At 52.6% G+C, this 14513-nt stretch overlaps 1 protein-coding gene across 3 annotated transcripts; it reads left to right on the top strand.

The window, feature by feature from the left end:
- The first annotated feature begins 1584 nt into the window (after positions 1-1584).
- Positions 1585-14099, top strand: FLOT2 (flotillin 2). 3 transcript variants are annotated; one of them, XM_010296772.1, is made up of 10 exons: positions 1585-1669; positions 6430-6520; positions 10809-10932; positions 11360-11478; positions 11929-12042; positions 12135-12254; positions 12705-12919; positions 13106-13289; positions 13453-13602; positions 13766-13918. In XM_010296772.1, exons 2-10 carry the CDS (start codon positions 6446-6448, stop codon positions 13802-13804), a joined length of 1140 nt encoding a protein of 379 aa, XP_010295074.1. In that variant the 5' UTR covers positions 1585-1669; positions 6430-6445; the 3' UTR covers positions 13805-13918. The 3 variants fall into 3 exon arrangements, with proteins under 3 accessions (XP_010295074.1, XP_010295075.1, XP_010295076.1); XM_010296773.1 differs by lacking the exon at positions 6430-6520 and adding an exon at positions 4511-4601; XM_010296774.1 differs by lacking the exons at positions 6430-6520; positions 10809-10932 and having other exon boundaries at positions 13766-14099.
- The last annotated feature ends 414 nt before the right edge of the window (positions 14100-14513 follow it).

The raw sequence follows: 14513 nt of genomic DNA, 5'->3' as shown, positions 1-14513 counted from the left end.
CTTCCTTCTGAAATGGGAGGATGAAGAACTGTAGTTGGGGCTGATCTGCTGGTTTATGAAAGGGATTGTGTGAAAATTGGTGGAGCAGGTGGGATCTTTAGCTGATAGCAGAAGATGGCCAGACACTTGAGGATGGGGAGGAGGAGGAGGATGGGGAGGACAGGATCCCCTCCTGTGGCCTGGAGGGCCCTGCCAGCACACTGGCCTGGATGTGTGCTGCCTTTGCTTCTTTATTTTGACTTACTGCAACAAACTTAATAAATATTCTCTCTCTTTGAAGAGCTGTCCTCTGTGGCTGCCGTCTGCTGGCTTCAGAGTTCGCCCTCTCCCCTCACACAGCGCTGCAGTCACACTCTTTTCCCCGCCTGCCTGCTTTTCCTCTGCGCTGGCTCTGTCTTGCCTGCGTAGATACGTCCCGCAGGGTTGAAGCTGCCTCTTGCTCTGTTGGTACAGCGCTTGCCTTGCCGAGGCCCTCGGGCACTGCTGTAATAAGTGTGATCACGGATAACAGACTAGGGAGGGACTGCTGGCTTGATCTGGCTGAGACACAGGAGCTCCGAGCCAGGGAGTTGCAGAGCTCCTCCTTTGCCAGGCATGAAACCTAGGGCTGGTCCCTGGCAGGGTGCTCTCTTGAAAGATAGCAGGCATCTTATTCCTTGAATCAAAGGTATGAAAATCCAGACAGCATCTTCCAGCTTCACTGGGGTCAAATCTTAGGTTTAAATGTAGCAGAGGAGTTCTGAAGGCTGCCCGAACTCTGGGCACAGCCAGCTCTGTGATGGACCATCAGAGCCTCAGGAGCTGTCATCAAATTCTGGCATCAAAGCCAGAATTAGGAGATGTTTCTGGGGAGCTCAAGGGTTCTTCCCTCTTCCAGCGCTGACCTGCTAGCTGTTTGGTGGGTTTAAGGGTGGTTTGCAGTGTGGGTGAGGGAGAGGAGATGGATTTCTTACATGGCTTTCCATGACGGAGCTGGTGCATCATGGTTAAAGATACTGAAGCATGTGCTTACAACAATTTTGGTTGCTAAAAGGTGCTTAAACTGCTTAACAAAACTAAAATAAAACACTGATTTGAAATACAGTTACTTTCTGTGTGTTACTGTTCATCATACTGAATTGTTACAAATATTATTTTTCAATTACATAAGACAATTGAAAAGGTTGCCTTTGGAAAATTGCCGTGTGAAGCCCATGGAGGTGAGGAGAGCATTGGGTTCCCCAGTGGCCAGTTGCATTATGGCTGACCAAAGGGTGTCCCAGGGCTGCTGTGGATCTTGGAAAGAGTTTTCTGTGTTCATTATTTATGCGACACTGCAAGCGTGCTCGGATTCTTCTGGGTCGTGCTGCAGAGCTCAGCTTGGTAGCACCCATTGCTATAACGTGGCTGAGCTGAGGTGCTTCCCCTGCACTGAGGGGTTGGGGGATGCGATGACCCCCCAGGGTACCCTCTCTCCAGCACCCAGAGGCTGGGCAGACTTCTTAGGAAGTTGTTCTGCTCGTGACCCTGGGTGCAGGTTTTTCTCTGGCTGAGCGCAACACGCCTGTGTGTTATCCCTACATTTCTGTGCTTTCTGCTGTTCTGCAGGTGGCTGCTGCGGCTCTGATGTAAAGCAGTATGTATACGGAGGCTGGGCCTGGGCCTGGTGGTGCATTACTGACACCCAAAGGTAAGGAGACCCCCGTTATTTGTGGTTTTGTAGTACGAGTTAGGCAAAACCATCCCAGTGGGGCTCTCAGCAGTATCTTTAGGAACATGGGACTGGGCATTGTATATGAAACCATGGATGAGCGTCACCGCAGCTCGCTGCCTTTGGCTGTGGCCAGCTCCTGGTCCTTCAAAGGAAGGCTGCCTTGTGTACAGCTCTGTAAGTAGCTGGAAGGAGCAACGTGTGCCCTGTGTCATGCCTTGAAGCATGGGGAATGTAGAGTCACTCACAGCTGCTCAGCTTCTGGCCGTCCTCTGCTTTGAGTGGTGGGGGCTAAGGTTGTCCAGGGCCCTGCAGGAGATAACCCTGTCATTTCAGGCTTACCTGACAGCAAATGATGATGTGCAAAAAAAAAAAACCCAGAGGACTTCTAGGTCCTGGGGTAGATAGAGAGCAGGGGAGTTCTGTGCTGACTACTTGTATGGGGACACCTGGGTATCACAGTGCAAAAGACAAAAGAAATACTATGCTTTCAGCTCCAGTACTTTTAAAATGGCCTCTCTGTCCACACCTCTTCCCAAACTCAAGGCAGTCAGATTGTGGGGTTTTTTCTCCTTTTTGGTTGTTTTTTAGTTACCTAAAACCCACCAAGCTGAGAGGGCCATAGCCTGGCTAATCAGTGTGTTTCTTCCTGTGCTGGGGAAGGTGAGAGCCCTGCTCTCCTCTGCTGCCTTTGCAGCACTCCGCAGCAGCAGCTATGAGGCTCTCGCAGAGGTGCTGGGCAGCAGGGCCGCCGGGCTGGCTCATCCATGAGATCACAAGAGGAGCTGAGTTCTGTCCAGTATGGCCCAAACCCTCGCCCAGTAATAAAAAAGTTTACGGCATGCAGTGTGCCAGTGCCCCCTCCTGCTCCTGAAGTCTCTTTTTCTAAAGATGTGCTGACTGCTGTCACCTTGGGAGCAGACTGTGTTCCTGTTTAAAACCCCGGGATTTCCTTTCTCTCCCTTTCCTCGGTCATGGATTTTGCTTGCTGCTTCTTACCATGCTAAACTAACATGCTGTGATGGTGCTGCTGTCCTGCTAACGTAGCTCTTCATCTTTAGGATCTGTGAGAATGTTAATCTCTCCTAACACTTCCCTCATGCTCACCGATGCAGGTTTCTTCCATCTAGGAAGAAATTAATAGGGAAAAAGGACAAAGACGTGACTTTTGGGTTTTTGCACTGAGTGACAGCCAGAGGTTGTAGTTAACCCTTACTGCCTGATCTTGCCACCTCTTTTCCCTGTCCATCTGTTGCCACCAGTAGACAAAGTGAGCATGTCGCTGCCTTCCCTCTGCAGATGATACACTACCATAGCTGCTCTTCACCTGAGGGTCAGGCGGCTTGCCTCGTTCAAAGGGGTCCTGGCTGCTGCTGGCAGCTTACTCACGACACCTCTCAGGTCCTCTCCCAGGTGGCTGATGCTCGGGTTTGCTACAAGAGCCTACCATAGTGCTCCGGCTGCATGAAGAGGTCTCAGCTAACACCTACTGCTTTAGCCCGAGCTCTCCAGCGATGCTCATATGAGGTGGGAGGGGAAGGAAAGGACTAGCTTGTGGGCACAGTGCTTAAGAACTGCATTTGATCCAGACAAGCCTCATTCCCGAATTTTTGTGAGGCATCTCATTGGGAGAACGGTTGATTTGAACAAATGGTTTGTTCTCCTCCTGTTGTTGTGTGAGAAGCCCACAGAACAGCACAGGACCTTGACCTGCCGTGTGCAGGGGATAACAGATGTATTCAGGAGGCTGAGTCATTAAGTTAAGCAAAGGCTGAGTCCAGGGCCAAGAACTGCTTGCCAGAATAAGCTGTCATATGATAGAGATCTGTGCATTATTTAGCAAATCGGGCTCAGACAGGACTACCGGCACCCAAACAAATCTTTTACTTTAAAATCTATACCCCAAGTTCATGCCATGGGATATGGGGCTTGATTCTCCTTTTGAGAACAGAGCCTTTCCCAAATACCATAAGCCTTGCCACAGATGGAGCCTGCTGCCTTAACATGAAGAGTGAGGCAGATTTCCTCCTCCAAAATTAGGACATCTTTTCTGGAACTGCCAGTGCTGAAAGCAAGAGAGACAGCAGCAATTGTGTTGCTGTCAGCGGCATTCCGCCAGGTAGCACTAACCTGGGAACAAAAGGAACAGTTAGAGCTGGCACGGTGCTGGGCTCTTATGCTGCTGCAACCCTGAGGACTGGAGGAAAAAAGAAAAAGAAAAAAAAAAAGGCCTGTCCCTGTTTAAGGGTCTGGAATAAAAGTGGTGAGAGCAGCAGCGCGATCTTACATGCCTCTGGGGGAACCAAATGGTATTATTCAGCTTCTCAGGACAGCTGGAAGGAAGCACCTTCTCTCATCAGCACCTTAGCCAGGGGTGGGTAGCCAGGTTCCTGGCGTTTTCATTTTTCTGGGTCCTCTTAAGTGTTGGCATAGTATCATCTAAATTATTACAAAAAGGAATTTTGTGTGTGTGAAGGTTACTCCAAGAGAGAATTCCAGCTGGCTCCAGGATGGCAGTCCGGCTGGAATACACAGTTCGATTTCATCTACGGTGACTTGTGGGATGCAGGGTGGAGATGAGGCTAAACAGGCTAGGGTCTCATTAAAAGAAGCAGCTGGATGCTGTAGCTCCCTGCCGTGACGAGGGAAGCTGGTCTGGCCTGGCATTAGGGAGCCTTGGGAGCGGACAGTGGGAGAAAGGCAAGCTGAACAGAGAAAATCTAAAACCTGAAAGGCTCGTCTGTCCTTTGCCATGAGTGTCTTACTCTCTGATAACTGCTTTGTATATTTGCTGTCCTACCCTTATTCCTCGCTGCTCAGACTGTCTTTGGAGGTTATGACCATCCTCTGTCGCTGTGAGAATATTGAGACGTCGGAGGGGGTCCCACTGTACGTAACAGGGGTTGCACAGGTAATAATCCACCAGCTTCCTAACCTGTCTAACGGTTTATCCCTCTGTTTTGAGCAGCAGCAGCAGCAGCAGCAGCAACAGGATAACATAAAAACTAATGGTTTTCTAATGGGACAGTTGAAATCTTGATACCCTCCTCTGCTTCCCCTTCTCTGGCGCTTGCCCTGGGGTGCACTCCACAGTTTATAGGTAATGCAGACAGATGCATACTTGGCAAATTCCAAATTCAGCATTGCTGTACTGGTTCCTTCTGATAACACTGCAGACATTTGCTCCAGCTGTAACCCTTTCCTCGACAGCACTGTTTCCATTATGTGCTTGGTGGGGAGTAGAAGGGCGTCTGCTTTTGTGTGGAGCCACAGCCAGGCCAGACTGGGTTCTGTACAGGATATGGGGCAGGTGGGAAGGAAGGTTTTGTGCCCTTCAAAAGGAAACCTGAATGTGTGTGGGTAAATTGCAACTGTACCTGGCTCTCCAGTTTTGGATATGGGTTTCCACTGAACTCTTCTGCATGAAGACGGTGCCCAATTTGGGCGTTGTCACGTTTGAAAGTACAGCATAGAGACCTTGGATGAGTTGCAACACACAGGACTAGCGTTTGCACTGTGAGCACTTATGAACCGGTGTAACAGTAATTGCCAAACATCCCTGTGACTCGCTGGATAGGAAGCAGCACAGTATTGAAATGAAATTCAAAGTATAGATTAGGTCTTCAGAAGGCTAAAATCCTGCGCTAGCTGATTAAAGCTGTGAATGCATATGGCAAAAAATGCCTGTGCGCATCCTGGACAGTGGGATCTGTTTTATCAGATCCCAGCTTGCGTGCCAGTTTAATTAGGACAGTGGCCAAGGCAGGCATGAACTTGCAGAGAGATGTTTAAGCACCTCCAGCCAATCCTGGAGCGACTCGGCGCGCACGCAGCAGGCCAGCGCAGCCCCTTCATGGTTCAGATGTTTGACCTAATGTTCACTGACACAAGCTCTCTGCTCTGTGGCTCCCTATCTTGACTACCGACGCCTTCCCAGCTTGTTATGGCTGACACAAGAGCCAGGCTTTGCTTCCTGCAGCAGAACCTGCCACGGCCAAGCACGTCTCTTGTTTTACCAAATCGTGACCTGCAGATTGCCTGCTCTGGCCACAGTACCTCGAGCCCACCTTGGGTGACTGAGAAAGCTCTGGAACTGCAGGATCTGTTCCTGGGTGCCTGATACCATACAGGCACGGCCCTGAAGAGCTGGAGACTCACTTCTAGCTGCCTTTGGGTCATAGCAAAAATAGAGGGAGAGGTGAACCAGATCAGGGGGTAGGTCTGTGTTAATACTAACCCCGGGGGCAAAGGCAGGGCTGCTTCTTGCAGCATCAGCGCCAGGTTTTGCCCAGCACCAGGGCTTCTGCGGGGGTGGTGGTGCGGGGTGGGCAGGAGCATCCCGGGTCCATGCTGTGCTTTTAAACCAGTGACACCAGCCAGCAGGAGGATGCGCTGCCCTGGTGTTGGGCAGCGTGGCACAGCGAGCCTCTGACAGAGGGCCCTGTGGGGTCCCAAAGCTCCTAGCTTCTGGCCAACTCGCTCACCCAGCGGAAGAGAAAGGGTCACGGTATTGTTTCCAGTCTGGCTCCCAGCTTTTCTCTGCTGATAAATTGCCTTTAAGCGTTACCTGAAAATCTATTTCTTGGCCAAAGTGGCTTGTCGGTCTCCTCGGCTGCTTTCTGCACCTGTCTTACATTACCTGTGATGAGTGCCTCAGGTAGCCCGGGGCAGGAAATACAAGGGGAAGAGCTGAGTGTGTGTTACCTGGAAACGTGCAAATATTTTACGTTTTTTGGCAGGATTTCCCTAGAGATAATGACGTTACAGCCCAGGTGTGAGGACGTAGAGACGGCGGAGGGGGTAGCTTTAACTGTCACAGGTGTGGCACAGGTACAGTAATTCCAAAACATCATTTCAGGAATGCATGTCTCTAACTTACGTCTGGTTTTCCCCCTTAAGAGGTTACTGTTGTCCAGGAACAGAAGCCGACTGCTCTGTAACAGATTCCTGTACAAAACCATCCTGTCCTTGCTGGTTCAAACACACTTCAGCATGTCCCATGTTGTGAAGGGGGTTGGGACTTCTCCTCTCCCCAAAATCATTCCTCTTTTTCTGGTGTCTCATTTGTCCACATGGCAAATGGGGTGTGTGTGGGTGACTCAATCTGTGAAACACTGATGTACCGCGGTGCCCTTGGAGCTGTGTGTGACCCTGCAGGACTGAGCCTTTCACTCCTGAGATGGTATCGAGCATTATGTTGCTTTGGATTATCATTATTAGCATGCGGACCTTGTAATTCTTCATGGTGAATTAAAGCTTAAAGAAAGAACTTGGTCCCTCCAGGCACTAAAACTTGTGTATAAAATTTCTGGCTTGAATTTTGATTCTTTCAAGCCTTCTTCATACATGAAAACCAGCTCTTGCTGCTTGTGATAGCACACTTAAACACCTGCATTTCTTAGACTCCGAGGTCTGCTGCCCTGATACAGAGTCTCTCCTTGTGACCAGGTCCTGCCTTGGAGAGGATGCTGGAAAGAAAATGTTAGCTTTTGACCAAATTTGACTCCTTGAACAGGCAGCTGGATGCTTTGATTGAAAATTGGTCCTGACAGCTCATTCTGGGTGTATAAAACCAAGACAGTCGTTCTTGGAGTGCACACAAGGCTGTGGTCACCGTGTGTCCAAGGCATGTCCAGGTCTGTTGTTGCAGGAGAGGTGACTGCCACATTCCCTGTGGTGAGCAGTGGAGCCAAGGGGAGCTGCTGAGTGACGCAGTGATGTGACCAAAATCCCACATGCGTCAAAAGGCTCCCCCCAGGGAAGAGCACTGTGGCTGCTGCAGCCCTTTTAAGACCAAACGCTTGACAGATTTCACCCAGTGCTTTCAGAGCAGTGGATCCGTCCCTAGGTTCATTGGTTTGCTCTGCACTGATGTTGCAGAGCTGCTGCGTGCTGTCTGTGCGCAACTGAGGATACGAATTTAGCCAGGAGCGGTTTCTGGATTGTCGCACATGGCAGAAGGGCTGGGCACGACCGTGACTCAACAGCGGATAATCCATCGCCCTGCTGCTGTTGGGGAATGTGGCTACATGCAAGAGCACCAGCACGGGAGCCAGCATCTTGGGCTTGTCCTGGCTCTGGTGTGAACCAGCATCCTTGTTTTCAATCCTTCAGCTCTCTATATCCATTTAGCTGCTGATGTGTCATATAGCCACAGTGGTCTTTGCATGGTTGGCAAAAATGCATGCACCCATGTCTCCCCTCACACACATTTAATAAATCTGTAGGCTTTTCCTTCTGTATTTGGAAAAGGAATTTCTGTGAAGCCAGCATTCCTTTTTGACCTAATTTTGGGACATCCTTACATTGCCTGCAAAATGGTCTAGGCTGGGTGGCGTGTGGTAGCAGAGAGCTGGATCACCAGGTGCCCTGATTTAAAAATGCAGCTCCCAATTCATCTCATTCATGTTATTATCTCTTCTCACTGTTCTTTTTTTTTTTTTCACTGACACCTTTTAAAGGTTTAGGCTTGTGAGATGCAAGGAATTGCCATGCAGAAAGCAGGCTTCAGGCAGTTGGGGACGTGCATGGCAGAGGTTGCCTTAATTTTGCAGAAGTACTTTTGAGGCAAACATTTTTCTTTTAAGGGCTTGCGCAAAAAAATGAAAAAAGCAAACAAATTATTTCTAGAGAAACACCTTTTAAAATGTTTCCTGTAATAATAGAAGTGCTTAATGTGCATAAGGTTGCTGTTCTTTTTTTGAAGAGGGATGTTATGAGCACTCAGCAGCAGCCTCCTTCCTGTGTTGGCTGGGTGCTTGGGATGTGCTGGGATGCTGCTCCCTTAGGCCACGCTGGGCTTTGTATCCTTCCGTACCATTTTTCTGAGCCTCAAGCTAATTGGATTGTCTCTGCTCACCCCTCGCTGTGATTGCAGCTGGCTGGAGCTGGGTGCGGCAGTATCGATCCTCCAGATGGGATTGTTTTTTAGAGGCTCTGTTTTTCTGCCAGCTAAACTGTCTCTCTGTTGTGAATGACATTTGAAGAAGCACCAAGTGTCGCAGTGCCCTGTCTGAAATACTGGAAACAAGCTGAGCGCGAATTGCTCAACTCTGTTTTGTTTTGTGGAACCTTTGCTTTGTAGGGTAACACGCGTATTGAGCAGATAGCCAGGCTCGTTCGGGCTGCCCAGGGTTTACCGGCGCAGGCAGGCTGCTGCCTGGTTTTATTCACAGAGGCAGATTCATTCCTTGCTCCTCTTAAGTACTGCAGGGACTCTCTTAATGAACATCCCGCTCCAAGCTCTGACTGTCCTCTCGGTAGCTCCCGAAGGGTGGGGATTGTTTAGAGAGGTGGAATTGCTGGCAGATGCACACCATAAATGTTGCTGCTAAGTCTAATTGGTTTTGGTATTTGCAAAAACCTCCCATTTGCTGCGAGATGAGCCTTGTGCAGGGCGCACGCTCCCGGGTGCAGCTCCATGAGGAGCTCTCCCAACTCCCCCTTGTGTGGAAAGTGCACACTGCTGGCCCGGGGTGCAGGGGCAAGAAACCATGGTGGCCTGGCCCCATAAGGAGCCCAGAGGTCTTGAGGAGAAAGCAGAAGAGGATTGCCATGCTGGCCTGAGATTCAGTTTGGCATTTTGACTGGGAGACCCAGCCTGAGAAGCAAAGGTAGGAAATATGTTCAGCCAGGTTGGTGTTTCTTCACGTTACGAGGGGTAGGGTTGTGGCAGGTGAGTCTTGGTCAACTCCCTGCATCTAAAACAGTCCACCTCTGGTTCCCTTAGAAGGTGGTGGCTGGTCCCGGTTGTCCTGCTCTCTGGCAGTGCCGGGGCTGGGTGCTGCTGTTTGGGTCCGGAGGTTAGGCTGCGGGATTGTTTCGGACTCGCAGGCTATCAGACCAGGCTTTCTCAAGAAATAGTTGTGTTGCTTTTGCCAGCAGTTTGACTGGTCTTGTGGTGTCAGGATGAGGTCTATAGGCTATGAACCCATCGAGAGCATGCATTGGGACCCTCAGAGGGCCCCTGTGCAGCACCTGAAGCTTCGGAGGTCTCTGAGCCAGGACCATGCTGGCATCGCAGGTAGCAGCAGGTCCAGCCACAACTCTTGGGGCAGGACGCAGGGTGCCACCAGCATCTCATGGGTGGGGAGGCACTGCCCAGCCCAGATGTCTCCATGAGAGGGTGCTGTGGGACGCGCTCAGTGCCCAGAGGTCCCAGCAGAGCTGTGTGGCTGGCATAGCCCTGCTTCCTTCTCTGGAGCTGCCAGGCACAGAGATGTCCCCATGTCTGGGCTTTGCCTGAGCTCTCAGACTGATTTTTACCCTACTGTGCCTTTAAAAAGCAGCTCCATGACCAGCAGGACCATCTTAAGACCCTGGCTTTTCTGGACCTGGGGATGCTTTTATATCTGGCCCCGACTGTGGGAGGTGAAAGTGGCGCTGAGGCAGCTGTGTCCCACCTCTGGGGTTCAGGCTGGCTGTGGCACATTGGGGTCACCACAAAGGGTGGCTGGGAGCTCCCAGCCACGAGCAGGACAAACCAGTGTGCTACAGCTATCTCGTCCCATCTCCTTGCAAGGAATGCCAAACGGAGCCCCTGTTCCCAAGCAGCTCCTTGGGCATGTCAGACCCTTCCTTGTTCTCTGCCTTTCCTGTGTCAGAAAAATTAATTCTAGTGAAGGAGAAGGAAGAGAAGAGTAATGAAATGGCTTTTGGCCAGGCATAGTAATAGAAAGCCCTCTCCTCTTAGGTCTGGTATTGGCGCAGTGGCTGAACTGATAGTTTAGGGCTCTTTGGTAGAGTTTTCGTCAGGTGGGACTTGTAGGGCCAGGCTCTGTCTCCCCACATCACCCAGTGGCCGTTGCTGCGGGATAGATGGCTGCAGGGAGCACCTCTCCATGCTGAGCTGCAGTCAGGGTTCGGCGGGGTGTCTGCCCCGAACGCTGACTGCACAGGGCTCTCCGACTCAGCAGGGAGCCGGCGCTCGCTGGCTGGGCTGGTGGCCTGGCTCAGCGTGGTGACAGCTCAGCGTGGTCCTTTGGCACATCGGTAGCATGGGGGCCTGGCAGCCTGGTGGTGGTACTGCTGCTTCTGCTGCTGCTGCTGCTGCTGTTGGGCGCCTGTCCCTCTTCAGACAGGCACCTTCAGTCCCTTTCGTTTTGTATCCTGTCTCTAGGTGAAGATAATGACCGAGAAGGAGCTCCTGGCTGTGGCCTGTGAGCAGTTCTTGGGGAAGAACGTGCAGGATGTGAAGAACGTGGTCCTTCAGACGCTGGAGGGGCATCTGCGCTCCATCCTAGGTGCGGAGGGGCTCACGCTCTTGAAGGCATCTTGTGTAGCTTTCTCCCTTCCCTGCTGACTGGTCCCAGCAGTATTGCTGCCACTGCAGCAGCCACAATGGGTGCTTCCTCTGCTGACTGCAGAGGTGGCATCTTAGATTGTTCCTCCCCTACAGCAGCTCCTGCTGTGTTGCTGGGTGTTGTGATAAGTGAGTTTGCAGTGCCTGCAGTAAGAGATGTCTGAGTCCCCGTGGGTTACAGGTGTGTGTGGTGGTTGCGCTTGCGAGGCTGAGATGTCGGTCTGCACTGCCGGGCCTGGGCAGAGGATTACGCCCTTGTGCCCAGACCTGAAGAGATTAGGGGCAATGAGGATGTTGCTGAGCTTAGACCCACACTGTAGTGTGTTACCTGTTCCAAATAAAGTGCTTTGCCTGCCTTCCCTCTGCAGGTACCCTGACCGTGGAGCAGATCTACCAGGACAGGGATCAGTTTGCCAAGCTGGTGCGGGAGGTGGCAGCTCCCGACGTGGGTCGCATGGGTATCGAGATCCTGAGCTTCACCATCAAGGTACACCCAGACATAGGGCGCCGCACTATGGGGCACCTGGCTGCGCCGTAGAAGGAGCACAACAGAACCTGACTGTGGCTCCTGAGCTGCAACTGGCTGAAAGGCTCCGGCCAAAAGCCTGCCTCAGCCCTCCGGGAGTTTCCATGACAGCCGCCACGGCATGTCCTGTATCCAGGCAGCTGGGCAAAGAGCACCCCATTAGGTGGCTCTGTAAACACAGCTCAGCTCATGGAGAGAGGTTGCTGATAACAGAGCCTGCAGGGAGTCAAAGGGAAGATGTCAGCAGAGCTCACCTCTCCCTGTCACGCCTGTTTCTGTTTGGCAGCAGGCTGACATGGCTCTTTCTGACCCTGGCCTAACTGCACAAGGGGTTGGTCTGAGCTTCAAGAGGAAGGCAGCGAGATGGAGACGCTTGTTTGACGTGGTAGTGACTTACCTCCCCCTTTCTAGGATGTCTACGATAAAGTGGATTACCTGAGCTCCCTGGGAAAGACTCAGACTGCAGCTGTCCGAAGGGATGCAGACATCGGTGTGGCAGAAGCTGAGCGAGATGCTGGTATTCGAGTGAGTCTGGAGATGTGCTGGGCTTCACCAAAGCAGCCTGTTCTGCTCCGGCTGCACACCCTGGAGCTTTGCTCTCTGTTTCCTCCCTGCAGGAGGCAGAGTGTAAGAAAGAAATGCTGGATGTCAAGTTCATGGCAGATACCAAAATAGCAGATTCCAGGCGGGCTTTTGAATTGCAGAAAGCTGCCTTCAATGAGGAGGTCAACATTAAGGTGAGAGGTATCTGACAGCCCACCACTGTTCCCTGTCTGGTTCATGATGGCACTGGTAGCTCTGGGACTTGCCAGCTTCCTCCTCCTGCATGTGTTAGGAGAGATGGAGGTAGAGAACCCAGGTTTATATGTCATTGTGTGAACTCCTTGCAGCAGATTCCTCTCCTACCCTGTTTGCAGCCATTAGGTGGACTAGGAGGAGAGGAAAGGATGAGGAAGGTCACCCAAGCTGGACCCGGAGCTGTTTGGGCTCAAGTATTGTGGGAAGAGCACACAGGGAAGGACAGCAAGTGCAGCTCTGAGGGATAGGGACATCACCTCTGGGTGGAGGTTTGATCCAGAGCAAGGAGACACATCGGTTTTCAGGGCCTGCCATCCATCGGTTTTCAGTCCTTACGTCTGCGCACAGGAGATCATGGCCAAGACCCCTCTTATCTCTCCTGTGTGCAGACTGCGGAGGCCCAGCTGGCCTACGAGCTCCAGAGCGCCCGGGAGCAGCAGAAGATCCGCCAGGAGGAAATTGAAATCGAGGTGGTGCAGCGCAAGAAGCAGATCGATGTCGAAGAGAAGGAGATCATCCGGATGGAGAAGGAGCTGATAGCCACTGTGAAGCGGCCGGCCGAGGCTGAAGCTTACCGTATCCAGCAGATCGCCGAGGGCGAGAAGTGAGTGAGCCCGTCACCCGGTCAGAGAGCAACCAGCCCTGAGCCCGGCTGCACGCTGGGCTGGGGTGAGGTGGGAGCAAAGTGGGCTTTTCTGCAGGGCAGGCACATGGCTGACGGAGGGAGGGAAGCAGTGCTGGGTACGCTGCACGGATCTGGGCTGCTGGAGGGCTGGGTTTCCCTCTCCAGGGTGAAGCAAGTCCTCATTGCTCAGGCGGAGGCAGAAAAGATCCGCAAGATTGGAGAAGCAGAGGCCTTTGTGATTGAGGCCATCGGGATGGCAGAAGCTGAGAGAATGAAGCTGAAGGCTGAAGCACTCCAGCAGTATGGAGAAGCTGCCCAGCTGGCTCTGATGCTGGATGCGCTGCCTGAGGTGAGGAGGGAGCAGCTTTCCTCACTCCACACAAGTTCTGGGGAGCTCCCAGGCTGGGCCAGGTCTCCTGGGGGCACAGAGAGGCCTCATGAGCTTGGCCAACAGGCTGGTGAGCAGCTCCTCAGCTCCCTGCTCATCCCACCCTCCTTCCCTGCCTCCCCAGATTGCTGCCAAAGTGGCTGCTCCCCTCTCCAAAGTGGATGAGATCGTTATTCTCAGCGGAGAGAGCAACAACACAACATCCGAGGTGAATCGTCTGCTGGCTGAGATCCCTGCCTCCGTGCGTGCCATCACTGGCGTGGATCTCACAAAGGTGAGCTGGGCAATTCCTGCAGCTCTTAGGGCACAGGGACTTGCCTGAAACCTTTCAGCCTCCTAGGGAGCCTCTCCTTCCCCAGTCCTGCCCAGCTGCAGAGTGCAGGCAGCTGCCTGCCTCCCCCTCCAGCCCTAACAGATTCTCTCTTCCCCTCCTACAGATTCCCCTGATCCAGAAAGCCACCGGGGCCCAGGCATGAGGCTGGCCAACCCAAAGCTAGTGAAGACACTCCCTGTTATGCACTCAGACATCAACTGCCTTCAACACGTGGGAATTCCTTTTATATCAAAGACAATTGGAGTTTCATTTTTAAGCTCTGGTGCCTTATTTTGTAGGGCCAGAAAGATGCATGTCCAATCAGCTGCTCTTTTTATTACAAAGGGTGGGAGGGGGTTTATTTTGTAATTAACTGTATATTGTGGCAGGCCAGGGTTTGGATCTGATCGTCAGTTATGACTGGCAGCTTGTCTGGTGTTGCAATCCCAGTGCCTTGCTGTTTTCTGGCCTCGGGCAGCCGCCCAGAGCTCAGAGCAGAGGCTGGGCAGGACGCAGAGCGTGGAGCTGTAGGAAGAGAACAGCCAGGACCGGCCTCCCCTGGGCCCCCTGCCCTCCAGCAGCGACCATCCTGGGCACTGCCCAACCCCTGCCTCTGCCCCCAGGCTGTTTCTGTGGCTGGCTTTCCCCGTCCGCGTGTCTTGCCCACGGGGCCCCTGCAGCGCTAGCAGTCCTGTCCAGGCTGGGCTTCCCCGAGCTGGCAGTCACCCCCCTGGGAGAGTGACGATCAGGCACTGCCGGGGGCTGCTGCCCGCTGCCATGCTGCTACCCCTCGGGGAAGTTTCCTCCGGGGGTGTGGAGGGGGGAAAGCTCAGGGAGGGGCGGCTGACGGAGCCTTAGTGTAGGGAGCCCAA

Source organism: Phaethon lepturus, unplaced genomic scaffold (assembly GCF_000687285.1).
Source record: "Phaethon lepturus isolate BGI_N335 unplaced genomic scaffold, ASM68728v1 scaffold14761, whole genome shotgun sequence".
In the NCBI taxonomy this organism is placed as follows: domain Eukaryota; kingdom Metazoa; phylum Chordata; class Aves; order Phaethontiformes; family Phaethontidae; genus Phaethon; species Phaethon lepturus.
This window is presented reverse-complemented; position numbering and strand designations above follow the sequence as displayed.

Excerpts from the sequence above, each read along its gene's own strand:
- FLOT2 (XM_010296772.1), top strand. The coding sequence starts at position 6,446 with ATGACGTTACAGCCCAGGTGTGAGGACGTAGAGACGGCGGAGGGGGTA. Across the intron at positions 6,521-10,808 it reads CTGTCACAGGTGTGGCACAG|GTGAAGATAATGACCGAGAA; the intron begins GTACAGTAATTC and ends TCCTGTCTCTAG. Across the intron at positions 12,255-12,704 it reads ATGAGGAGGTCAACATTAAG|ACTGCGGAGGCCCAGCTGGC; the intron begins GTGAGAGGTATC and ends TCCTGTGTGCAG.